At 33.6% G+C, this 27,177-nt stretch overlaps 1 protein-coding gene across 1 annotated transcript in view; it reads left to right on the forward strand.

Moving 5' to 3' along the window:
* The window catches only part of Sbf2 (SET binding factor 2), a 444,817-nt gene that overhangs the window by 251,401 nt on the left and 166,239 nt on the right, over positions 1-27,177 (forward strand). Inside the window, exons 14-16 of the mRNA XM_027942390.2 lie at positions 8,085-8,289; positions 10,364-10,473; positions 11,912-12,061. Of these exons, the coding sequence (XP_027798191.1) occupies positions 8,085-8,289; positions 10,364-10,473; positions 11,912-12,061 (465 nt within the window). The remainder of the gene's footprint in view (positions 1-8,084; positions 8,290-10,363; positions 10,474-11,911; positions 12,062-27,177) is intronic.

Genomic DNA, 27,177 nt, shown 5'->3' on the forward strand with positions numbered 1-27,177 from the left:
ATGCAGCTCAATCCTTGGTACCAAAAAGAAAAAAAAAAAATCCCAGTAGTTATACATTATTAAAGGCGAATAAAAATACTACACATTTCTTTAAAAATGACACTTCTAAAGAAATGATAATGAGTTATTTATTCTACTACTGTATAAAAGACTGGTTAGGTAAGAGCTCTTCAACTATGCTTTATATTTCATGATTCCTGGGACTTTGTCCCCAGTATATTTCATTTAATGTAATTAGTTACATTTATTCAATATGTACTTAGTAAGAACCTACTAGTGCCAGGAATTCTCTAGGTGCATGATTTTCCTAATACCTTTCAGAAAAGAATACATATACATATGAGAAAGAGAGAGAGCGTGCGCAAGAGAGCGGGCACGCGCAAGAGAGAGAGCGCGCGCACATACTCATACAAGGATCACAGTATCCCCTTCAAAGGCACACCTCTAATGACCTAATTCTTCCATCAAGCCCCACACCCTAAAGGTCCCACCAGCTCCCAATAACAGCACAGGCTAGTGACTGAGACTTAAATACATGGACCTTTGGGGAACATTCAAGATTCAAATTATAGTAGTGATAAAGTTGCTTTTTTGGGTTGATGCCAGTTCAAGATATCCATATGGTTCTATTTCTAACTAGTCAAGTTTTTTTAAATCACATTTCTAAAATTTCCTTTTGGTAAGCAAGAACCAACCATATAATTTGGCTATTTCCTATTATCAGGTTAAAATTGAGACCTGGTGATCCATTTAAATGTTTGTAAATACTTTATTGTACTGAAGTCTGGTATGTGTATCTAGCTTTTCTCCTTCACCTCCCTTTAAAGAACCTCAAAAAATCTAGATTTTCTAGTTTCTTCTCACCACTGAGGTTTTGCCAATGTGAGTATCCAAATTATAACTGGAGCAGCTGCTCTTCTATCTTTCAGAAGCTTCCTGAATTATTATTTAAAAAAAAAAAAAGAATTTGCGAACTTTGGTGCAGTGGAAAGGTGGAATAAAGGAGAAGGAAAGAACTAAATCCATTAGAGACAAGTTATATAAGTAGTGTCAGAATTTATACAATGAAGATTTTTGGCAACACATTTATATATTTTTTTCTGTTCCTATTAATTACGCTGAGTACTGCCCACTTTGGCTTTCAGAATCTCCCATGTTTACATGAGCACACATTTAGCTACTTATCTGCCTCATACGTATGCTCCTTACATACACTTATAAAGGACTACTGATGGTATGCAAAATGAGAGCATTAAAAGGCCAAGATAAGAATTGTATAAATTTTCCTTCCAGTACATTAAGCAATCAGTGGGACATATTTGTTTTGTTTTGTTTGTTTTGTAGTTGTAGATGGACAATATGCCTTTATTTTATTTGTTTATTTTTATGTGGTGCTGAGGATCAAGCCCAGTGCCCCACGCATGCTAGGCAAGCGCTCTGCCACAAAGCTACACCCCAGCCTCAGTTGGACATACTTTTAATCTAGTACAATCTTTCTAAATGGCTTTGCATCTGCAATATTACATAAATATTTGCTAAAGTATGTAATTTGTCTGAAAGTTTTGTTAAATGTTAAAAGAAAATTGGAAGACATTTTCATATAAACATGATATTTCTAATTGAGGTTTATATATATTTCATTGCCTGGCATTGAATCAAATAGGTGTTAAAATCAAAATGGCATCCTAACACCACCAAAAAAACCCCAAAATCATATTTGTACTTTTTTCCAAGCATGAATAAAGGGATTTTTTTTCATTAAAGGAAGTAAAATATTGTAAGTACCTATAGTTTAGAAAGTCAAGACATAGACATAAACAACTTACTTGATTATGATAATGAAATAAGTACCCTAAACCAAACTTTAGACCTATCCATCCCATCTAGTTTGTTCATTTGTGTCAAGTTTCTTGTGATTTAATTTATCCATAGTAAAATTAACTTTCTTCAGTACATTTTTGTAGGTTTTCACAGATGCATGTTGTCATGCAACCATTAGCACCATAATGAGTACATAGAACATTTCTGTCACCCCAGAAAGTTAATATCCTTGCTGGCAACCATTTGTCTGTTCTGTCTCTGTAGTTTTGCCTTTTCCATAATATCATTATGTAGGGTGGGTTTTTTTTATAGTTGGCTTTATTAATTTAATATAATTTATTTCACATTCATCCATGTTACTGCATGTATTTATGGTTAATTACTTTCTATTCCTGAGTAGTATTTTATTATATGGATATAACAAAGTTTTATTTTATCAATAAAACTACCATAAACATGTAGGTTTTTGTGTGAATGTAAGTTTTCATTTGTCTTTGATAAATATTTATGAGTGGGATGCTGGAGTATATGGATATGACATTTAACTTTATAAGAAACTGTCAAACTCTTTTTTCAAGTATCTTTATTATTTTGCATTCTCACAGCAATATATGAGGATTCCAGTTTGCTCTACATCTTCACCAGCACTTGGTATTATCAGTTTTTGTTGTTTGTTTTTGTTTTAATCATTCTAATAGGTGTGTGGTAGTATTTCATGGTGCTTTAAATTTGCATTTCAGCAGGCAAAGGAGAATATAGGTCTCTTAGCTCATCATTGTATGCTCCCTTGGTGCTTGTGACAGAATTACTTGTCCTAGAATAGAGAATCTCCATCTGGAGTCTTGAGTGAGAGTATGACTCTCAGCACCGGGCAAACCTCCTCTGCCCCACCTCATGAAATGTGACAATGTCTGGAGACATTTTTTATTGTTGTAGCTGGAGGGGATGTGCTACTGTTAGCTAGTGGGTATAGGCCAGAGATGCTTCTCAACATTTACAATGCACAAAACACTCCAACCCCACTCCAATCTTAGAATTATCAAGATCAAACGTCAGTAGTGCAGAGGTTAAGAAACAAATGCTTCTTTAGGACAGTCAACACACTAGATATACTAAATACAAATTTATTTGCATTTAAGGATAAGACATTAATTCAGCTGGGTGATCATTGAAAGGCCTATGAGGTAGCAAATTTGTTGATGTTTCATTACATTGTATACACTGCCAGGCAACTGGAAAGAGTCCAGTTACATTTTGACAGTGTTTTAATGATTTACTCCAGTGTTAGTATTATCTTCAACTCTTTGAAAGGATGTGTAAAATTTACTAACCCACATAGCTCTAGGTGTAATTGTACATGCTAAGTCATTTAAAACATCTGAATTAATCTGGGAAATTTGGTAACCTCTAACAAGCTCACACTAATTTGTCATTCACTGCTAAGACCAATGTGAAGAAAGATTTTTTTTTCTCCATTTGACTGTTGCCTACTTTGAAATTTCTGGGGGGCTAGGGGTTTTTGCTTTATTTGGCTTTGTTTGGCTTTTATTTGGAGCATATTCTCAGCCCTACACATTCACAGCTAGTCTGCTAAAGGGAAAGAAAAATGAAAAATCATTGAATTTCCCATCACTGTACTTTACTCTTTTTTTAATTTTTATTTTTAATTGTAGATGGATATGATACCTTTATTTTATTTATTTATTTTTATGTGGTGCTGAGGATTTGAACCCAGTGCCTTACACATGCTAGGTGTGTGAGTGCTGAGCTACAATTCCAGTCCCTGTACTGTACTCTTAATCTGGATTACAGAGACCATTCTTGAAAATCATTATCCAAAATTCTGTCTTAATGATAGTTCATTTTCACCTATAATCTCAGTGATTTACAACCCTGAGGTAGGGGGTTAGAAGTTCAAATCCAGGCTTGGCAATTTAGCAAGATCCTGTCTCAAAAATAAATAAATAAATAAATAAATAAAAGAAAGAAAAGGGTTTGGGAATGTGACTCAGTAGTGCAACTTCCCTGGATTCAATCCTCAGAAACCACCACATACACACACACACACAAAAGATAGTGTATTGTGCCAGGCTTTCTTGGGTACCTCATTTTGGTGGCCTTGGACAAAATTGTTCCTGGGTTTATTATAAGTGTTTTGTTCTCTAAATTTTTGGTTATTACTTTGTATTTGCATTTCTTTGGCATCAAAAGTTTTAAAAATTGGCTACTACTTTGTACTGTTGAAAAAGAAGGGATTTCCTTTTTTCAACAAGGAAGTTCAACAAAGTTGGGCTAGTTTTTAATGAGCTTACTCACTTTCAAGGGACCAGTCCAGATTCATTTGGAGCTACAAATAAGAGGAGATATTCCTAAGAATATGTAGAGTTTGATGAACAATAACCTGATTTCCCTCTCATTGACATCTTCTCAAGAAGTCTTTGGGGGGAACTGGGGTTTGTAGCTCAGTGGTAGAGCACTTGCCTCACATATGTGAGGCACAGGATTTGATCCTCAGCACCACATAAAAAATAAACACATAAAATAAAGGTATTGTGCCCATCTACAACTAAAAATATTAAAAAAGAAAAGAAAAAGAAGAAGTAGTTTTTTGGGGACCAAGTTAGTTTTAAGTTGGCAAATGCAATCCTTTACATTTATCATGCAGACCATTAGAGGGCAGCAGTGCACAGACACAGCCAGAAAACCAAACATGAGATTTGAGGGCATCTTTTTTTGAATCTTCTAAAAACAATTGGAATTACCATAATTTAGCAGATTTAACCTATGGTCTGTATTTTAGTGTAGAATTTTTATACAACTACAAGTTGCCTCAACTTTGAACTTTAACAATTTTAATTGGCTTGTTATTCTGATTGTGTATGAATTTGTTTTGTAGTATTTCTGATTGCATATGGAAAGGCTGTTAATAACATAGTACCATCAAAGGTGATATATATTTAAACTCTTACTGGGTACTACTACTAATATTACTGTTGTCGTTATTATTAAAATATAAGTAGCTGATGATGTGATGAGACTCTTGGTAGGAAGGAATGCTTTTAATTTCAGAAGTATGATGCCATGCCAAAGAATATGCAATGAGTAAGTATTTTTCAAATAAATTCAATCTAGATTTTTAGAAAACAGCTTTTAGTTTTATTCTGGGAAGGGGAAAGAGAGACACTGTATCTGTGTTGGAAGAGCTTTCCTGTAACAGCTTGCAACAATCCTCACAAGAACCTTATGAAGTAGCTACCACAGTATTATCTTCAGTACATGTGAGGAAGCTAAAACACAATGGGGTAAGTGAATTGACACTGTACCAGCTCATAATAATAGAAAGCAGCCAAGCTGGAATTTGAACCAAGGCATTCTGAAATCAGAGACATGAACTAGAAGTGGACTACCTTTCTCCCTGAATTGTAATGACATCTGTTTCTATCACATTTTCACGTCTAATCTTATTTCTGAGCTCTTTGGTTATTCTGTTTGTTCATTTAGCCCTTCACTAATGTTAATTGTTGTACTTTGTTAATTCTTTTTATATAAGTTTTATATAAATTTTGATATATGGAAAGCTTGACTCTCCTCTTACTTTTATTCAGAATTTCCTTGACTAATTTTGCATCTTTGTTCTTCCCTATTAAGTTCAGGACTAATTTGTCATATTGCATAGCAAACTCTTTAGGAATTTTGCCTACAAGTGTTATATGCAATCTTAACTTTCTGAATCACCCTAAGTCATTTTTGGAACAAGATATAAGGTAGACAGATAAAATATAAGTATAAAAGATATTGGCATAATTAAGGAGATTTCTACTTTTATGTTTTCATGTTTTAAAACTTATAGTGAATATTGTTTTTATGGTAAACATTTGAATTTTGATTATTTTTATTATAAAAATAGGTATAAATTAGATAGAAGTAGTAGAGAATATACTTTAAATGATTCGTGCCTCAAGGTCAACATGAATTACCTTTCCAGCCTAGAGAAAAATCTGCCCAATATGTTTTAGGAAATTATTAATTACAGTTTTTGATAATATATGGGTAGTAATTGTGTCTAATGAACAGAGAACAAATGTACCATTTTTTGGATAGAACAATTTCAGTTACAAACCAGTGGTGTTTGAAGATTTTTCAACATATGCTTTAGAAAAAATAACCACTGGAGTAAGAATTTACTTATTTATTTTTCCCTGTCTTTGCAAATGATGTAGAGTGTTAGTAAAAAGCATTCATGAGGGCTACTTTGGTATGAACAAATTTTGTATCTGATTTTATCTTATCAGGAATCTTGTAAGATAACCTAAGTACATATCTTAGGCAAAGTTATTTGTCCAGCATCATATAATGAGTAAAGCAAAAACTAGAATCCAGACCTTTTACACTTAAGGCAATCTTATTTTCATTATATTGCTGATATTTCCTTACTGTATCATCTGCCCTAGTCCAGCCAAAAAGAATTGTGGTGAGCAGTTCTAATAAAGGATGACAGTTGGCCATTTTTAACTGTCAGGAGGATGTATGGGTAATATATTGAGTTTAATCTACAACATGATTACAGATTCAGTGGGAATAGGCACTTTCTGGTTTTAAAAGATAACTAATGCTTAGCTAATTGGCTTAAGAAGGGTTGTAAAGCAACCTTCTCTAGAGAACTTTATAGAAAGGCTGAATTCCATTCTGTCTATAGTATTTGAAATATAATTCCACTTAACTAGGTGCCAAATAAAAGTTCATGCCAGTCTTAAATCTTTTAAAATATTAGCTGATAGGGTTTGGGGATATAGCTCAGTGGATGTATGCCTGAGGCCCAGCACCAAAAACAATAACAATAATAAAAATTAATTAGCTGACACATTTAATTAAATTATTGCAATTTTGATGTGTGTTTCATCTTTTGTACCACTCATCAGAATTCAGTAGGAAATCATTTAGAATACCTCCTACATGCAGACAGTTTCTTGATGTAACCAGTGTACAGCAGAAGACAAAAGAATATATATTGTTTTAATTGAATGAAACACCTGCCCTCATGGAGCTGCATTTTAGTGAGAGAAGAATAAATAAGTTAAATAAAATTCTTAGTGATAAGCACTAAAGAGAAAAATATAATAAGGAATAAGCAATGTATTTGGGGGAGAGTATAATTTTTAAAAGGATGGCAAGAAAAGATGGCATTTGAGCAAAGAAATGCACTCCAAACAGAAGGAACAATTAAGTGCAAAGGCCTTGAGGCAGGAACAAGAAGGTCTGTGCATTTGGAGCAGAATGAATGAAGGCAAAAAATTGTGTAGAAAGGCCAGATCCTATAGGACCCTGTAAATAAGAACTTTTGAGTTTTACTCTGATTGAGATGTAGAATCATTTGAATGAAAAGAGGAGTTATGTGACAAATCGACATACTTTTTAACTGGATCACTCTGTCTACAGAGTTGATGGAGGGAATAAGGGTGGAAGCAATGAGACCAGGTAGGAGACGATTATATTGTTATAGTAGGAGAGGTATTGGAATGAAACAAGGTGTCAATGAAAGATGGAAAGATTATAAACATATTTGTAAAGTAAAGTCCGCAAGTTTGCAACGGAATGGATAACTGGATATTAGAGAAAGGCATTAAAGATGACACAAAGCTATTCACATGAGTGATTAGAAAAAAATAAACATAACACTTACTGAACTGGGGAATACTAAAGAATGCAGATTTAGAGATAGGTAAAGATTAAGAGCACCATTTTAGACATACAGTGAAGATTTTATTTTAAATCCAAGGGCTACTTCATCTGGATAATTCATTAGATTGGTATATAGTTCAGGAGAGAGCTTGATTGGAAGTAAGAATTTGTAACTTATAGGGTGTTTTATGATTAACAGATAGGAGATTGCAAGTGATCACCAAAGAGGTAAGTTTTAATAGAAAAGAGAGTCAGGGACTGAACCCTGAGGTATTCACATTGTTAATAGATTAAGGTCATAGACAAAGAAGTAGCAAAAAGACCCAGAAATCAAGTAAAGAAAATGTTTGTGGAAGACGAAGACAAGTTACCAGGTGTCTCAGATGCTGCCAATAGATCATGGAAGAAGTTTGGTTCTGATACTCTGTGTTTTTGGCATATATATGTATATATATATGAATGTATATAGTATAATCACTGATCTGTCTGATTTCAGTATGTGTCCCTCTGTGCTCCTCTGCCCTTTCTGACTATCTGCCATTGTTATTTTAACTTTTAAATAATTTACTATTTTGATGTTGCAGGAGAATCCAAATCCTCATATGGCATTTCAGAAAGTTCCACGCCCAACAGAAGGATCTCATTTGCGAGTTCATATTCTTCCTTTCCCCAAAATTAATGAAGCTCAGGTTCAGGAATTAATACAGGAAAATCTTGCTAAGAACCAGAATGCACCTCCTGCTACACGAATGGAGAAGAAATGTGTTGTGCCAGCAGGTCCACCTGTTGGTATGTATTTGTCTGTTTTAAAAGTAAATTTTTTATCAAGATACAAGACACAAAAAAAGAAAAGTATATTATTTGATGAATTTTCACAAAGTGAACAAAGTCACATAAGTAGAATCAGAACATTATCAACACTGAGAAACTCTCTTCTATTCACTGCTCTCACAAAGGATAATCATTAAACTATGCTACCACTTTAAAATCTTTTCTTTTTATGAAATAGCTTTTTTTGAGATACAATTCACATATCATAAATTCTCCCATTTAAAGTCTGCAATTCAGTGGTTTTTTTAGTATATTCACAGAATTGTTCAACCATTACCATTAGTTTGAGAACATTTTTATAAGCCAAATAGAATATCTTGTACCTACTAGTAATTTCCCATTTACTCACCAAATCACCTCCTTTCCAGATTTAGGCAAATAATCTGTCTTCTGTCTTCATAAATTTGCCTCTTCTGGCCATTTTTATAAATAGAATTTTATAAATAGAATATGCTATTTGATCTTTTGTGACTAACTTCCTTCGTTTGCATAATATTTTCAAGGTTTATCTTTGTTTTAGCTTGTATCAGTTCATCATTGATTTTTCATAACTGTATAATATTCTATGGTAGTCTTTAGATATGTGGGAGGTGAACAGATTGTGCCTTTAGATTCTAAAAAATAGCCATATATACAAGTCTTTCTTTTTGGCTTCATTTATTTGACTTTTTGTCTTCATTAATACTTCATTTGCACAAAAATATGGTATAGTTCTTTGTGAAAATATCCTTTTTTTTTTTTTTTTTGTACCAAGTTTTGAACCCAGGGTCTCTTAACCACATCCCCAGCCCTTCTTTGTGTTTTATTTAGAGACAAGGTCTCACTGAGTTGCTTAGGGCCTCACTAAGTTGCTGAGGCTGGCTTTGAACTCAAGATCCTCCTTAGCCTCTCGAGCTGCTGGGATTACAAGTGTGTGCCATCACGCCTGGAAAAATATCCTTTTTATTTTATTACAGTATTTTTTTTACAAATACTGCTTTCATTTATATCTTTCTAATATTCTTTTAATAAACTAAATATATTTGGATAACTTTAAAGATTAGAATTTTTCAATTCTGTGTTAAAAGAAAATTTGCAGAAATTAGAAGTGACTTTCTGCCAGACATGGAGTATATGCCTGTAATCCCAGCTACTTGGGAGGCTGAGGCAAGGGGATTGCAGGTTCAAGACCAGCCAGGCAACTTAATAAGACCTAGTCTCAAAATAAAATAATAAAAAGGGCTGGCAGCATAGCTCAGTGGTAGAACATGTGTCTAACATGTGGGAATCCTGAGTTCAATCCCCAGTACTGGGGGGAAAAATGACTTTCCTGAGCCAGAATAGCCATACATTGGCCATAATCATTTCTTTACTTTTTTTTTTTTTAACACTACTTCTTCCCTTCAAGTCCCATATGCACAAATTTGTAGTATCTAATTTTTTTGGTATATACTTTTTCCTTGGTAATATTTTAAGACTGCTTTTTCTGTTGGTATTCCTCTTGTACATTACCTATTTTTGTTGTTGTCCCGTACCCCAAATATTCCATATCAGAACAGTTAGTTTACGATTGAAATTTAAAATAGTTGTTTACCTTTACAGTATAATTTGCTTAAGAGTTAAGTGTAACGTGAAAAATCTATCCTGTGGAATTATCCATTAGTCTAACATTTCAAAATGTGAAAATGTAATCAAATAATGAATTGGAATACCTTCAGTTCCATATAACAAGAGAAAAAAAATTCTGAATGTTGTTTATAAGTCTTTTTTTTTTCCCCCATACCCGGGATTGAACCCAGAGGTACTTAAGCCACATCCCCAGCTTCTTTTCAGCTTTTTTAAATTTTGAAATAGGATCTCATGAAGTTGCTAAGGCTATCCTTGAACTTGAAACTTTCCGCCTCAGCCTCCTGAATCTTTGGGATTCAGGATGTACCACAGGCATGCACCACCATGCCCAGCATGTTAACAGTCTAGAAGTAATATTCCCCTTGCTTTTGTAATTGCCAAAGAAGTTTAATTCAGTTGTATTTTCTTTATATTTCTTTACTAGTTTCAATAATGGATAAGGTGACAACAGTTTTCAACAGTGCACAGAGACTGGAAGTTGTTAGAAACTGTATCTCATTCATATTTGAAAATAAAACTTTGGAGACTGAGAAGGTAATAAAATGCCATTTTCCCAAGTAAATATTTATCATCTCCTGTTTAGATTTACATGTTAAAGTAACTGGTCTTTCCTCTGATTCTATCCCTTTTCCTACTAAAATGTCCTTTCATTATTATAATCCCTTTAAATGAGTAGTGATTAAGATTTTAAACTGTAGTATAATGCTAATTATATGGCTATAAGAAAAATATTGATGATAATTTTTCCCTGATATTTTAAAACATTGTCCTGAAAACATTATTCTATATTTTAAATATAATTTTATTTATTGTAGAATGTAGCTAGATTTTATAATGGATTAAAGAAGCCTGTACTAAACTTTAAATGACTACTCAGCCCTTTTATGTTTGAGGACTTTGTTTCCATTTCTTCTTATGGTTGAAATGTTGCAGATTTCACTTCTCTGCTTTCAGCTTTCACCTACTGTTTCTTATACCTGCCTATAACATTATTATACCCTCTTATACTTGGACTTTTTCCCTTTCCTTTTTATTTGCTCCTTTGTTCTGTTCTTTAGGTTTCCCAAATCAAATAAGCTTGTTATGACTTTGCCTTACATGGAAAACTGGAAGAGGCATTCTTGAGTTTCTTGTGAAGAAGTCAAAGAGTTTTAATGCATAAACCTAGAGATATCTGTTGAAGTTTTTCTGAGTTTTTTTTTACTTATTTTCATATTGAAATGAGGAGAAGAGATTGTAAAACTATCTAGTCATCCACTAATATTGAGTAGTGATAAAATAGCTGACCAATTTAAAAGTATGAAATTGTTTGTGGGGTTTTTGTATGTTTGGTTGGTTGGTATTGGTACCAGGGATTGAACTCAGGGGCACTCGACAACTGAGCCACACCTCCAGCCCTATTTTTTGTAGTTTATTTAGAGATAGGGTCTCACTGAGTTGCTTAGTGCCTCAAAGTTGCTCAGGCTGGCTTTGAACTTGCAATTCTCCTGTCTCAGCCTCCCAAGCCCCTGGGATTACAGGGGTACACCACTGCGCCCCGCTTGTGGGTTTTTTAAAAATCTGTCATCATAATTTTTCCTTCTATTCTTACTATGGATACTTGGCCAGTTATAGAAAGTATCTATCTGTATGTAGCTTTGTGTTGTGTTCTGAAGCAATCGTCAGTTTGGTAACTAACATCTTGTTAAGTCTCAGGGAAAAAATTAATGTTTTTTCAATTTACCACATAAGCTCATTCTGCTTATTTTTCATGCTGGCTTACAAATAAATAGAACTATAAACCTATCTATTTATTAATCATCTTTCTAGTAAATCACTTCTTCCCTAGGAATTTCATTTTACTAATAACTTTGTTAAATAGTTGATAGGATGCATTTGAATTTTCAGTGTTAGTGTTTGAAAGATTTTGGTTTTTTCATTTTGTTTTTTCCCTGTGGTACTTTTTGGTCACTTGTGTCCCTCTTGTCCTTAGACCCTTCCTGCCGCGCTGAGAGCCCTTAAAGGAAAAGCAGCAAGACAGTGTCTCACTGATGAACTGGGCTTGCATGTACAGCAAAACCGGGCAATATTGGACCATCAACAGTTTGACTATATAATAAGGATGATGAATTGTACTTTACAGGTAATTTTTAGTCCTTCCAGATTATTCCTCTTATTTGAGGATACTTCCCACCACCCCACAGGAGATTAGTAATTACCAACGTATTAAATTCTTGAAACTGCTACAGCTAATAGGATGAAGACCCAATATTCATACCATTTCTTTCAGAAGCTTGTACTCATTACTTGACATAAATATTAAGATTCTCTATTTATTTTTTGTTTATCTTGAAAAATATCATTTTATTAGTTTTGTAATATAAGCAAGCTCTGTGAAAATGGAATGTTATCTTTAAAGCACTGAGTTATATATTACTTAATATCTATAGTCACATCAACCCTTTTCAGTCAGTTTTTAGGTAAGGCAGAGGGCAATTAATGATGGATAATCCAAATGATAAATGAGTTAGTTATTAAGCACTTTGTAAGTGTAGAGCACAAAAGAAAAAGTTTATAGTGAGCTTCAAAACATATCATATCTTAAAGAGAGAAACTTTGAAGACCCAAATTAGGAGAAGCAAATACTCTGGTTTCCTTATTAGGTATTCTGTAACATTCACATCCTGTTCTCTATTGCTGATGCAAAAATCCTTTTTCAAAGAGAAAATTTAATGAAATATGGAGAGTTCAAAAGTATCTGTGGGACCCAGATAAAATAAACAAAATAATGTATGTTAAACATTATACACATATCAGAAAGAAAGAATTATAGGGTATAATTAGTTTAAAAATTATGAATGAAAGAGGGCCTAAGTAAATAAAATTTACCATGTCTATGGATTGAAAGTCTTCTATAATAAAGATATCAGTTCTCCTCAAAATAATCTAAAGAGAAAGTGCAGTTCCTATCAGAATCCCAAGTAGATGAGCAAAAGCCTTATAATTACCAACATGCTGCTGAAGAAAAACAACTAAACATAAGAATTTGCCTTTTCAGCTATTAAAAATTTTGCTTAAGTTTATAGTAATTAAGACAGTGTGGAATTTGTACAGTCATAATTAAATTGACCAATAGAACAGTATAGAGAGCCCCAAAACTGATAGATTCATATGTGGAAATGTGGTTTAAGAGGCTTGGCATCTTAGACTAGTGGTAAAGTGATAGAGCAATTCATTAAATAGTGATGAGAAGTTTGGATGAGTGCATACACATAATATATCATTGATACAACGATTGTACATATATCTCACAGCATATACAAAAATCAATTCCACATGGATTGAAAACTTAATATGAAGAGCCAAAAAAGCTAATCTGAAAGCCTAAACTGTTCAAAACACAGTACAAGAAATAACGTTATGACTCTGAGGGAGGGAAGGATTTTTTAAACACATCACAAATGGTGCTATTCTTAAAAGAAACACTTAATACATTTGACTTCATAGTGTTCATGAAAAAATATACCATAGATAAAAAATACAAACCAGAATGAGAGATGTTTGTAAAACATATAACTGTCCAATGGTTTGTACTGAGGTTACAAGAACTCCTACAAATCAATTAAAAAAAAAAAAAAAAAGGAAGAAAAACCTAATTTTAAAATGGGCAGAAGATTAAAGAAACCCACTTGGTTAAAAAGTGTATGAAAATCATCTGTAATGATCTATATCAGTAAGTGAAGAAATACCTTTTATTTTGTCCTGGAAACTGAACTCAGGTGCACTCTACCACCGAGCTACATCTCCAGCCCTTTTTATTTTTTGAGACTGCATCCCATCAAGGTGCAGAGGATCTCACCAAGTTAGTGAGGCTGGCCTAGAATCTTGTGATCCTCCACCTCAGCCTTCAGAATTGTTGGGATTACAGGTATTGCTCACCTAAAAATAGCAAGATAGGCTTTTACAATTCACTGTTTGACAAAAATTTTTAAATTTGTTGTTATTAATTATTGGCAAAGTTTTGAAACAAATAGAACATATAAACTGTATTAGTGAATGTATAAGTTGATGTAACCACTTTAGAAAATTTTATGAGCTATAAGAAAATAAATAAGATCATTTGTCATTTTCTAATAAAACTGCCTATGTGGCATAATCTGTGACCCAGAGACTCCTTCCCTAGAGGAGCTCTTGCCTATATACACCAAGAAGCATGCACAAAAGTGTTCATAGCAGCATTGTTTTAAATAGCAGAAAACTCGAAACAACTCATAATGCCAATCAGCATAAGAATGAATAAGTAAATTATGATATCTTCTTATAATAGGAGATTATTTAGCAGACAATAAGTGAATTGTAATTACAAGTGATAATGTTGACAAACCTTAAAGAAGATAATTTTGTGCAGAAATAAAAATAGCTCAATTACAACATGGTTCCACTTTATAAAATTGAAAAATACATATTATTTAGAGAGATTTAATTTAGTGATACTTATGTGGTAAAAATATAAAGAAAATCATAGTAATAAGAAGCAAAATATTTAAGAAAATTACCTTTGGGACATAGAGAGGAAGGGTGGTGAACATGGGGCTCTCTAACAGTGAGGGTAATATTTTATTTTTGATATTAGGTATATAGGTGCTCATTGTATCACTATTCTTTATAACTTTATAACATACATATTTTATGTCTTAGGGTACTCCTCTTAGTTTTTTTGCATGACATATTTATCTTCCCAAACTCATTCCAAAGGATATCTTTCTTATAAATTCTTACTTAAATATTTGTAGTGATCTAGTCCACAATGAAAAATGTAATCTTGTAAGAAGCACTGTGTAGTTTGTGTAAGTGATTTGACAAAATAAGAAATGGATCACCTTTACTGGAAATACATTCTTCCTTAAGAGTATAAGATACTTGATATTAGAGTTTATAACAGCAAAAAATCCAAACAACCTAAGTATTTACCATTTGGATATTGATTTATTTAATTAACATACAACTCTTCTTTAGAATACTGTTTGATTACTAAATAGAAACAACTTTATATATGTACTGATGTGGCAAAACTTGTTATATATATGCAGGAAGGCATAAAGGAAGTTAAAATAGATACAATATGATTCTGTTTTTGATCTACACTTACATATATATATGAATGTAGATGATAGTAAAAATCTAGACAGATATTTACACTAAATTCTTAATAGTGGTTATTTCTGAGATATGGATTACAAAAAATTTGATTTCCAACGTAAACACTTCTCTGTCTGAAACACACATAACTATATTATGCAAAATTAATTACCAGCATATATTAATTTATTATTGTTAATATACTAGTTAGCATATACTAATTAATTACTGTTATTATAGAGAATAAGAAATTGGGTTAACAGATCAAGGTCTCCAGATACCCTAAAATTAGGCAGTTCCATGATTGCCTAATTATTGTATTAAAACTATAAAAACTATTTTAGGAGCTTTTATCCATTAGTGCTTTCATTACTGTTTATTAATAAAAGAACAAAGTTTTAAGATCTTCTCAAAATTTAGCACGTAGAGTTTAGTAGGTCACTTGTATAACAGTAGATTCTCTTAGGCTACAGATATTTTTCTTTCTTGTTTGAATAATCATATTTCTGGAAAAGAAAAAGTATGTGAACATTTTTTGCTGCTTTCAAATACACTTGGATTGATGGGTATTTAATATTCTATAATTTAGTATTTCATATATACATAAAAAATCCTGTGCTACATCAAGCACCTGCTATTTAAGTCCTTCCCAGTTATGAATGGACTTGCATGTGATATTCTTTTCTTAATAATGAGTTTTTTATCACCAACTTGGGATTTATTAGTATTCATATTCCTGTTGCAAGAACATACTTATGGGGATTTAACATGACATTCTGAACATTTTTTTGCAAAAGCATAAAGGTTCAAGGCAGAGAGGCAAAAACATCTGTGTTCATGTTTTTAGAAAGAAATATTAAATGAGCTAATTTTTAAGTATTGATTCAAAAATCTCAGTAAATTTTTACTTTTCATGACCTAGAAGTTATTCTGTCTTTCCCGTCCTCAAGAGAGAATTAAAATGGAACATGAGTCCTGCCAAAGGCTATTTTGTTTATCAGGTTTATTCACTGCCAAGAAAACTTTTTACAGCATTGTTTTATAGAGGTTATAGATTAATTCAACTACACATCATGTCATTTCAAAGAACTGATCATATTTTATTATTTTTTAATTACCAAAAATCTCGCCCATAAATTCATGATCTTAACTCTCCATTTTACCAGATACACAAAGTCTTTTATTGTATCAACCTCTTAGCTAATGTCTTTTAAAAATAAATTATAATTTGAAAATCTAGTGAAGGCCTCCATTTTAAGCATCATGATAAACTGCATGCTCTGAGGAATCCTCTTATTAATGTAGAAATAGATTTTAGAAAATTGCAAACACACACAAATCATGATTTTGATACATTGTTTCCAAGAAGAAAAGAAAGTCAGTCTCTAAATATACCCTCCCTAGAGGAAAGACAATTAGGAAAAATCAAGTCCTGTGCAATGAGTTATTGGTAAAACCAGATTTATGAACAAAATTAAGCCTTGAAAAGCTGGTTGAACTGGAAAGTTTTACATTTCAAGCTAGAACACTGAAAAAGAATAAAGTAGTCCCTATTCAGTAGCATGCCCTCCACCTTTGCCCCCAGAAGAAGCAATTGTGAATCATTTTTGGAATAATGCATCCCTAGTTTAGGTAGTCAGGATGCCCATAGATTAAATTCAATAAAGTATTGATTTGCAATTTTAAAATGACCAAATGCCAAGGAAATGAGTCAAGAAGGAATTAGTGTCAAAAGAAACAAACAACAGCAAATTTAGACCTCCAAAGACTATATTTATAGGAATTATCCAATTTGAATAAATAGTAATTGGAGTTATTAAATAAATAAGCCAGGCACAATGGCACAAACCTGTAATTCCAGCAACTCTAAAGACTGAGATAGGAAGATCACAAGTTCAAGGCCATTCTGTACAATTGGGCCAGACTCTGTCTCAAATTTTTTTTAAATAAATAAAAAGGGATAGGGATGTAATCAGTGGTAGAAGACTTGCCTAGTACGTGTGAGGCCCTAGGTTCAATCCTCAGTAGTGGAGGGGGTGTGGTTTGAACACAAATTGAGCAAATAACAGGAGATTAACAATAATGGTCACGTAAAGTTAAATTATATAATCACTAAAAGCAAAAACTGAATGTGGAAGACTTAGTATTGTTCTCTATAAATTGAACTATAGATTAAATTAGTTTAAATCAAAATTGCAAGTGAATTTTTTTTAAAAATTGACAAAAGTGATTCTAGAATTTATATGGGAGTACATAGGACTGAGAATGCCCAAAGCACTTTTGAAAAAGAACAAAATTGGAGGATCTGATTTTAAAAATCTGTCAACCCACAATAATCAGAACATTGTTGTATTGACCTAAGTAAATATCAACAAATAGGTGAGTGGTAAAGAATACTAAGAAACAGCCCCACATTTATGGCATTTTTGACAAAGTCATCAAAATAATGCAATAGGGAAAGGAAGGTTTTTTTAAGGTTTTTTTTTTTTCCCCCTTATAAATAGCATTGAAATAGCTAGCCAGGCAAACATTAACTCTATCAGCAAACAAGAATAACTTGAAATAGAGCATAGACATAAAATGTAAAACCACACTTTTACTAATTTAATTGTTTGGTGGGGTGGGAATGGAACCCAGGGCCTTATTGCATATTAAGCAGATTCTCTAAGCTATAACTCTAAACTCCCATAAAACTTAGAGGAAAATATAGAATAGTTTCATGATTTAGAAATGAACAATTTCCTATATCATAGAAAGCAATAGAAAAAAATTAAAAATTGTAACTAGATTTTATCATAATTAAAACTTAAACTTATCAAAAGATACCATTGAGAAAAACAAACAAGCGAAACTAGAAAAAAATGTCCAAAGTATATATCTGACAAAAAAACTGGTATCATGTTCATCTGAAGAACTTCCTACTAAAACCAAGGGATGGGGTGTATCTTAGTGGTAGAGCATTTGCCTAGCATGAACAGAGGCCCTAGGTTTGTTTGCCAGCACTTAAAAAGGGGGGAAAAAAGATGAAGAAGAAGAGGAGGAGGAGGCCAGGCATGGTGGTACATATCTGTAATCTTAGTGACTGGGAGGCTAAAGCAAGAGGATTGAAAGTTCAAGGTCAGCAATTAAACCATCTCAAAATAAAAAGGATCAAGGATACAGCTCAGGGGTAAAGCTCCCCTAGAGTTCAGTCCCCAGGACCAAAAAAGATATAATCCTAGTTCTCAAGGAGTTCAACAATCTAGAAGAAAAGTTTCATGGATTAACTAATATAATTGGATAAGTGCTGACAGAGATCTAAAGAAAATACTGTGAAATATGAAAGGTCTTATGGGGCTTCCGGATTGGAGTGGAAAGGATATAGTTACAGAAGGCATTTGTCAATCAAGAACTAGGACAGAGTGTTGCTGATAGATGAAGCTGCTAGAAAACAGAAGTATGGAAAGGGCCTGTATTTTTGAAAACTAGAGAATATTTTCATGTCATTGAGTATGAAAATGCAATTGTAGAAGAGAGGAGAGAAATACTCGACAGAGTAACTTCTATTAAAGTGAACAGATTGCATACATGCATTTAATCTGCACACCTCCCAAACCCCACTAAAATAATAAGATTTGTCTTTAAATGCATAAATCCATAGGAAAGGAAGAAGAGGAGACAGAAGACAGCATTTTGGAAAGTAGAAAACTGAAGGATAAGTATTTTTACTTAGAAGACCCAAGAAAGCCTTTCCCAGTTGGCAGTGGGAAAAACTTTAAAGCATCCCAGTTTACAGAATCCCAAAGGACTCTAGGATTAGATATCCAAATATCTCTAAAGCAGGAGGATACGGTTGGGCTAGAACATTAAAATCAAGGATTGGTCAAGTCTCTGAGATGTAGTGAATGAAGTCCCCTCCCAAATCTTTTCCTAATGTTGTGTAAATAGCCAGTTGCCTTTCCTTTCTTTTGGCAGGAATTGGATATTTATTTGTTTATGTAATTATTTTCAAGAAAGAGAATATCACAGGGGTAGGGAATAACTGGGTCTGGTGAGAGAAATTCTATCTTGCTGCAAACAAAGGGTTTAAGTAAATGCCAGATACATATTAAGATTGCCAGCAGGCTTTCCCTCTTCAGTTCCCAGAACTCTGGCAGCCTTCCCTCAAGGCAAAGGATTAGAAGATTGTTCACTGAGAAATGTGACCAGCCTAAGAGAAACTTTATTAAAGACACTAACCTTAGGAGTTTCTTAATAACAGCAGCTCTGCCGGGTCATGCTATAATGACCCTCCCAGCTTTGTCCATGTACACGTTCTGTTCTTTTGCCATTCATTGGTTTACTTCTCCTTGTGATGGACAACCTAAACAAAAGGGACCTTTAAACAAAGGTAGTGCCTTCTTCCCACCTTTGTTCCCCAACTCTACTCCCATTCTCCACATCCCCATGTTAAGAATCATCTAGTCACAATCTTAACTCTTCTGTATTCTTTCTTCTTGTGTACCTATGTGACTCTGGACTGCTTTAGATAATCTAAGCCTTTTTTTGGCCCTGAAAGTGAGTCAACCACAATCACCATTATGCTCTAGAAAATGGCTCAAGAAATTACCTGATTTTCCCAAATCACACAGCTAGTAAATTGATGAGCTGAGTTCAAATCCAGGATTTTTTTTTTTTTTAAATAAACCCTGTGCTTTTACCTGACTGATACTATGTTCTTCAAAAACTATGCCAGTAGGTGCTCTATAGTTAGATTTAAATTTAGATCAGGAATCTGTACTCTGGACACTTGTGAATCTTTATTTTTACTTCTTCAAATAACAATTGCTATTGAAAAACTCCAGGATTAATTGAATTAAAACAGAGATCTTGTTTGTATTGTTCATCTTGTTATACCCAACATCCAGCATAGCACTTCACATACAGAAAACATTCAGATATTTGAATCATGAATGATTACCATAACTTCATGGAAGTAGTAGTTATTGAAATAAGAAGCTACTTTTCTATGGTACTTATCAAGGAACTAACTTTGGCTGTCAATGAATTTGAGTTTCAGATGTAGGAGAAAGTTTATTAAATAAGATATTCTAACATCTGAAAGATTTACTGCCGCTCTTTTGTTACTATCACTCAACCAAGTGATTGATAAAACCTCATTTTATAAAACCTCATTTATAAATGTAGTGGAAACTTTTCAGTTCCCATTTTAACTGTGATTGATAGCTTTTGATGATGGCCATTACCACCTCTGCAAAACCCTCTTCCCTTATTTTTTTATTTTTTTTTCCCTAATTTTTCCACTTCCTTCTAATCGCATTTTCAGTATTTTTTTTTATATTTTCGTAATTTCTCCCATCCTTAAAATGGTGATCATTTGCATCTTTGGATTGATGTCTCAGTCTAAGAGTCACCCTGGGAAATTTTATTCATCTACATTACCATTTCTGATATATGCCTTCCAAATCTGTATCACAAACCCAAATTTACCTCCTGAATTCCAGAACTGAATATCCCAATAGTTACTGTTTATCTTTGCTTGAATGTCCCAAAGCTATTTTGATGTCAGCATGTTCCAACTTAAATACTAGCTGAGTCTCCAGTTACCTTCCCAAACTACTTCCTCCTTAATTCCTAGTTCAACAAATGGCACTAATAAGCAAAAACACAGGAATAGTTTCTATCTCTTCATATTACCCTATATCTGCCCAATCACTGAGTCCTATAGATTGCACTTTTCTAAATGTATGTATGTAGATGCTCCATTGTTTAAGGCATAAATATTTATGATTGGTATGTCTTATTGATTTGTAAGTCCCTTAAGCCATAAAATTCCTTCTTTGTCCCTTCTGTTTACTCTGGCTTGAAGTCCACTTTATCTAATATGAGGATAGATACCCCTGTTTGTTTATGAGATCCATATGAATGATATTTTTCCCATCCTTTTACCTTCAATCTGTAGATATCTTTGCCTATGAGGCGAGTCTCTTGGAGATAGCATATTGTTGGGTCTTGTTTTTTAATCAAATCTGCCAGCCCATGTCTTTTGATTGATGAGCTTAGGCCATTTATATTCAATGTTATTATTGAGAAATAATTTTTATTCCCTGTCATTTTGATTTATTTTTAATTTAAAATTAGTTTCTCCTTTGATTGACTATTCTTCGAGTGTAGCTCTTCCCGTTGCTGGTTTTCACTTTTATTTTTCATGAAATATCTTATTGAGTATGTTTTGTAGTACAGGCTTTAATTGTGAATTCTTTTGTTTATCATGAAAGATCTTTAGTTCATTGTCAATTCTTTTTTTTAATTTTTTTTTTTTTTAGTTGTAGTTGGACACAATACCTTTATTTTATTTATTTTTATGTGGTGCTGAGGATCGAGCCCAGGGCCTCACACGTGCTAGGCGAGCGCTCCACTGCTGAGCCACAACCCCAGCCCCTCATTGTCAATTCTTAAGCTTGATTTTGCTGGGCATAGTATTCTTGGATGTCATCCATTTTCTTTCAGAGCTTATTCCAAGACCTCCTAGCTTTGAGGGTCTGAGTTGAGAAATCAGCTGAGATCCAGATTGATTTACCTTGAAAAGTGACCTGTCGCTTTTCTCTGGGAGCCTTTAAAATTCTATCCTTATTCTGAGGTACTTTCATGATAATGTGCCTTGGTGTGGGTCTGTTGTAATTTTTGTATATTTAGGGTCCTGTAAGCCTCCCATATTTGATTTTCCATTTCATTCTTTATGTTGGAGAAATTTTCTGAAATTATTTCATTGAAAGATTATGCATTCCTTTGATTGTATCTCTAAGCCTTCATCTATTCAGATAAATCTTAAATTATATCTTTTCATGTTATCCCATATTTCTTGGAAGTGCTGTTCATGGTCTTGTGACATCTTTTCTCCACAGTCAGCTTTGTTTTCGAGATTATATATTTTGTCTTCATTTCCTGAAATTCTGTCTTCCAGGTAATCTAATCTGTTGTTGATATTTTCCATTGAATTTTTTTTGTTTGTTTGCTTGTATGTTGTTTATTTATTCTTCATTTTGAGAATTTCTGCTTGATTTTTTTTAATCTGTATCTCTTTAATAAAGAGATCTTTCACTTCCTGTGTTTTCTGTCTCTAATTTCACTCCTTTCATCATCTCTTACCTTACAGATCAGTTTAACTATATACATTGTAAACTTTTTCTCTGGCATTTCTTCCACTGTAGTGTCGATGGATTCTGTTATTGGAATATGTTGGTTTGTTTGGGGCAGTTTCTTCCCTTGGTTTTTTATGTTGTTTGTGTATATACCCATATAACAGTATGGATCTTAAGCAATAGTGTTTCTACCCTGTGGACTTACAGTGTCCTTGAAGGTTTCCAATACCTCACCATTTATGGGAGACAAATAATAACAACAACCAATATATAGCATTAAACCAAATAGTTCCTGCTGTGATGTCTACAATGTTAATTGTCCCAATAAACAGAAATTATACAGTCAATTATTGCCTACAATAAAAACAGTAAGTTTGAAAAAGGGTTTACAATTTCTAATGGTGAACAGGGAGGGAACAGAAGTGATATAGGATGTGATAATTATGAGGAAGGAGGAGACAAGATATAAGTAAAAAATTAAAGGAAGAGTAAAAGAAAGAACAATAGACATTGGTTGTTAGAAGAAAAGTGAGAAAGAGAATCAAGGAAGACAGCTGAGAGAAAACTATATAAAGTAAAATTTTAAAAAGTAAAAATAAACAAATATAAAACAAAACTGAAATATACTCATATAACATTATAGTCATCAAAAAACTGATCCATGAAAAATAACTGGATTCAAAAATGCTAGAAATGAGAAAAAAAATATGAGTATGTATAAATGCCCAAGGACCATTAATGTCAGAATTGAACAGAGAAAAGAAGAAGAAAATCTCAATGAAAAGTTAAAGAATTGTTTTCATTGAAGTTAAAAAGATTCTCAGCTTCTCTTATTCACAGTGTTAGGTGGGGTCATCTGGAGTGTGATGCCCCACCCTCCAGGTGGATTTTTGGAGTAAGAGAGGTAATCCCCTAAGCAGAATTCTTAGAGGCAGGGGTAAGCTTAGGTGGACTCCAGGATCCTTGCTGAATGCTAATTTTTCTGGAGATTTTAAATCAACACACCTCCAGGAACCAGCCAGTCTGTGCTGGAAGACTGCACCCCAGGATCTCCCCTGAGTTCCACTCATGTGATAATGGAGCTGTTTCTTAGTCCTCTACATCACCTGCAGACCCCCCATTTCCTAGTCTTGGGTTCAGTCTCTAAACTCAATCTCTCCTGCCCCTGCCCATTCAAATTCCCAGCCAGGTGCATCTCTCCAAGCTGGTCCTGCAAGCAGCCAGATTGGAGGGGGAAAGTGAGAGCCAGGTGGGTTTCTATGACCAGTAGTCCCCTGTTTAAATCTCTCTCCACATTTGATTTTCTCCTGATCACTTAGGCACTCTATGTCATGCAGTGTGAGTTTGCTAGGCCTGTATTTTGGGACCAAGTGGGGTTTGCCAAGAATCGTCTTCCCCAACTGCTGCTCTGGTGCCTTGGATGCAAAATAGTTTCTCCTCTGTCCTCCGTACACAGGTAGGAGATATTTGGCTTCTTTTCCACACAAGGGTATTGTTCAGTGTGCTCTTCGGTTTAGTCAGGCACAGTCTTTGATCTCTAAACTCTCTGTACCCAGACAGACACATCTCAGGCCTCCTGAAAAATGTGGGATCCTTTAATTCCCTTATTCCTCTGTTGTGGGCCAATCATTCAGAAAACACTCTTTAGCAGAGAGTCTTTAGCTGGCCCATGACTGCCCCTCAGCAAGACATATTCCATGATACAGTGCCCACCTTTGTATATATAAGCCATTTAAAGATAAAAACCACTTCCCCTTTGCATAGGGGTTCTGCAATTACACAGAGCTGGCAAGCTCAGTTAATTAGCAAGCTTAGTTACAGAAGCTAATATTAGTGATTAGGTGAATCACTATAGTGTTGCAAGTGTCTGTAGCAAGCGTGAGGACTTTATATTAGGCATAGAGTTGACATTTGCAGTAGGGCAGGGGTTGCAACAATTAAAGTTTCTTAATTAGGTTAACTACCCACTCTAATCAAGATGATCCCTTTTTTTTTTTTTTTTTTTTTAAGAGAGAGAGAGAATTTTTTAATATTTACTTTTTAGTTTTCGGTGGACACAACATCTTTATTTTATTTTTATGTGGTGCTGAGGATTGAACCCTACGCCCTGCGCATGCCAGGCGAGCGCGTTGCCGCTTGAGCCACATCCCCAGCCCAAGATGGTTCCTTTTTAAAATGGAGTTACTTTGGCTAAGTTCTTTAACTTATGATCAGAATAGCTTATTATCCTATAATTTTACCTTATTTATTGATAGCCTATAATCTATAGGGTGCTTACTGAATAAGCTAGGTCATAGCATCCCTTACTAATTTTAAGAACATATAATCAAATCCTTGATTTACAATTTGTCCTCAGTACATAATGGATTATAATGAATAAGGAGGATCATTAGTTTAACAGATTGGACTTTCTGTTAAATTAACTTAATTACACGATTTAAGATAAAGAGTCCAATAAGTAGTCCCAAGAGGATTAATACCAATGGGCCAGGTACTGCGAAATATGTTGTTTTAGCAGCTCAGACCTTACAACAATTTTTGGACCCACACTAGCCTCCATTTTGTGATTTGACCTGATTACCTATTGACATTGATTGTATTTCCCCCTCTAATTTTAGGAATCTCCTCCTGCTGTAAGGAAAAGGGCCATGATCACTCTTGCTGCTTTTGTGGGGCAAGCAGTTTGGATTCCCTTTTTAGAAATTGGGTCAATCAAGGGGTCCATGATGAAAGTCTGGTACAGGAAAAACAGGTTGTAAATTTACCTGGGGGTGGATGCTTCTATGAGAGAAACAAAAAGACATGAGTACTGAAATGAGATTAATACAAAATAAATATTGCATCATCTGGAACCTGTCGATGAATATTATGAAGATATAGAAATTAATAATCTCTCAGCACCAGGTGCAAGAACTGAGAAATTATCCCTATTACAAGGCCTAACAAAGCTTTATAAGGCCTTTATTTGGGATGTAAACCTTTAATATTGCCTGAGTTATCAGGAATGTAAGCACAACACTTAATTAAGTTACTTAATGTCATCTGATTTTTAAAAAATATCTTTTTATTGGCATGCTTTTCTACTTAGTAGAGATCCCTTTATCTTTGTTACTTAGGACTAGAGAATCATACTAGCAAATATTGATTAAGCCTACTTGTGTAGGAGGTTAGGAAGATCTGTAGGCCTTAAACTGACTAAAAATTTCTGTCTCTGGCAGTTTCTCTTGGTCTTACTTATACTTGGGTGGGGGGAACTAACACAAATTTGCATCTTAAATTACATTAAATGTCCAAGAATTGTATTGTTTTGGTTTTAACTGTTTTTGCTAGGTGTTTAAGATCAAAATGGTCAAATGGACCTTACCTATTGTTAAGAGTTCCTTTGGGGGGACACTCTTGCAGAACTTGTGAGCAGCCTTTTAGTTCCACTAGTGCCACTAGTTCCACTAGTTCCACTAGTGACTAGGATGGGTCGAGGTCTCACTAACCATGTGGCTTCCCTTGAAAGCATCAGGAATGTCTCCCCTTTCCAACCACCCTCCTCTTTTGTAGCATGCACACTGACTGGCTTTCCATTCTCTAGTGGTCTCATTAGCCTCCTGATCAGGAGGTTATAAGGCCCAGAGTTGCAAAGTTCTTCCCCTTGTTCCCTGGGTTTAAGGTGACTCAGGGCAAGAGCCAAATATTGGTTAATCTTAATATTTAAGCCTTGGCTTTAAACACCCATCAAGTCAGTCTTACTAGTCTTAAAGTAAGAGTACTGGGTTTTAATATTTATAACTTTTCATTATTTTTACCTCCTTTATTTACTATCTTTCTGTAGATGATGGCCTAATATCTCGAATTAACTTAGATTGTTATAAGGAATTAACAGCAGTAGTTACAGTTTACAAGGAAAACTCAAAACTAAATTAACAAGAGTAAAAACATATTTAGTTTGTACATAATCTTGAACCTTGGCTGAGTTATATTTATATCCCTTGTTTGAGATCACAGTAATCTTTACAATAAAATCAATCTTTTGTACACAACTTTAAATGAGCTGAAGTCTGGCCTATTTTGGAACCATTTTAACATGTAATATGGTGGGAGGCAGAGCCTTAGCTCAGGTAAGGTAGAGCTCTTCATAAATCTTAGGTAAAGTGTTTCAGTTTTGAAGCTGGTCTTTGCCTCTTTCTGTGATAATTTTCCTTGTCATGTGGAAAAGTGGCAAAATGTTTTACAATATTAAACGTTAAATAGATCAGGCTCTTATCTTTTAGAAATACCTTTAAATAAATCCCCAATAAAATTTGCCATCCTTGTAAGTCTAAAATTACCATTACAAACAACTTTAGTTAGAAAATACCAACCAGCTTGATGAAATGTTTTCTTAAACTTTTTACTTTAAAGACTTGTATACCTGGAAGATATGAACACATTATATAAAGAAGTGTAATAGTACCACAATTATATTGATGTTTTATATTAACCAAGTTTAGCTTTTAAAGAAAATTTAGACTCTGTAATGTAGTATAATACTCTAAAATAACAGTTGTCGTTTAACCAGAGTTGTACAAACTTTAATTTCTTTAAGACTAGTTGCTCTAGAAAAATAAAACTTAACAAACACAATGTTAGGAGTAAATAAATGTTTTAAGAAATCCTTGTCATTTTAACAGATTAAATTTTGGTTTCTCAAGTACATTAATATTTGACCTTAGGGGGAAAACCTTGAATACATATATAACCAACTTAGTTACACACAAACCTTTTAAAATTTACCCTTCGTTTATATAGACCTTTTTATCACCTAATTAGACCCTCTTGTTGTTTACTTAGATGTATTACCACATAAAGACTATTTTTACACAGACATTTTTTTACTAAATATATTTTTATATCTGAACCTTTTAATTTTCTTTTTATCTCTCAACCACTTTTTTATACTCTGAAATAACCCTTATAAATTTTTGAATTTAGAAAAATTACTCCATTTTAAAACAAAGTAATTTTAAAC

This window comes from Marmota flaviventris, chromosome 9 (assembly GCF_047511675.1).
Source record: "Marmota flaviventris isolate mMarFla1 chromosome 9, mMarFla1.hap1, whole genome shotgun sequence".
Taxonomy (NCBI): domain Eukaryota; kingdom Metazoa; phylum Chordata; class Mammalia; order Rodentia; family Sciuridae; genus Marmota; species Marmota flaviventris.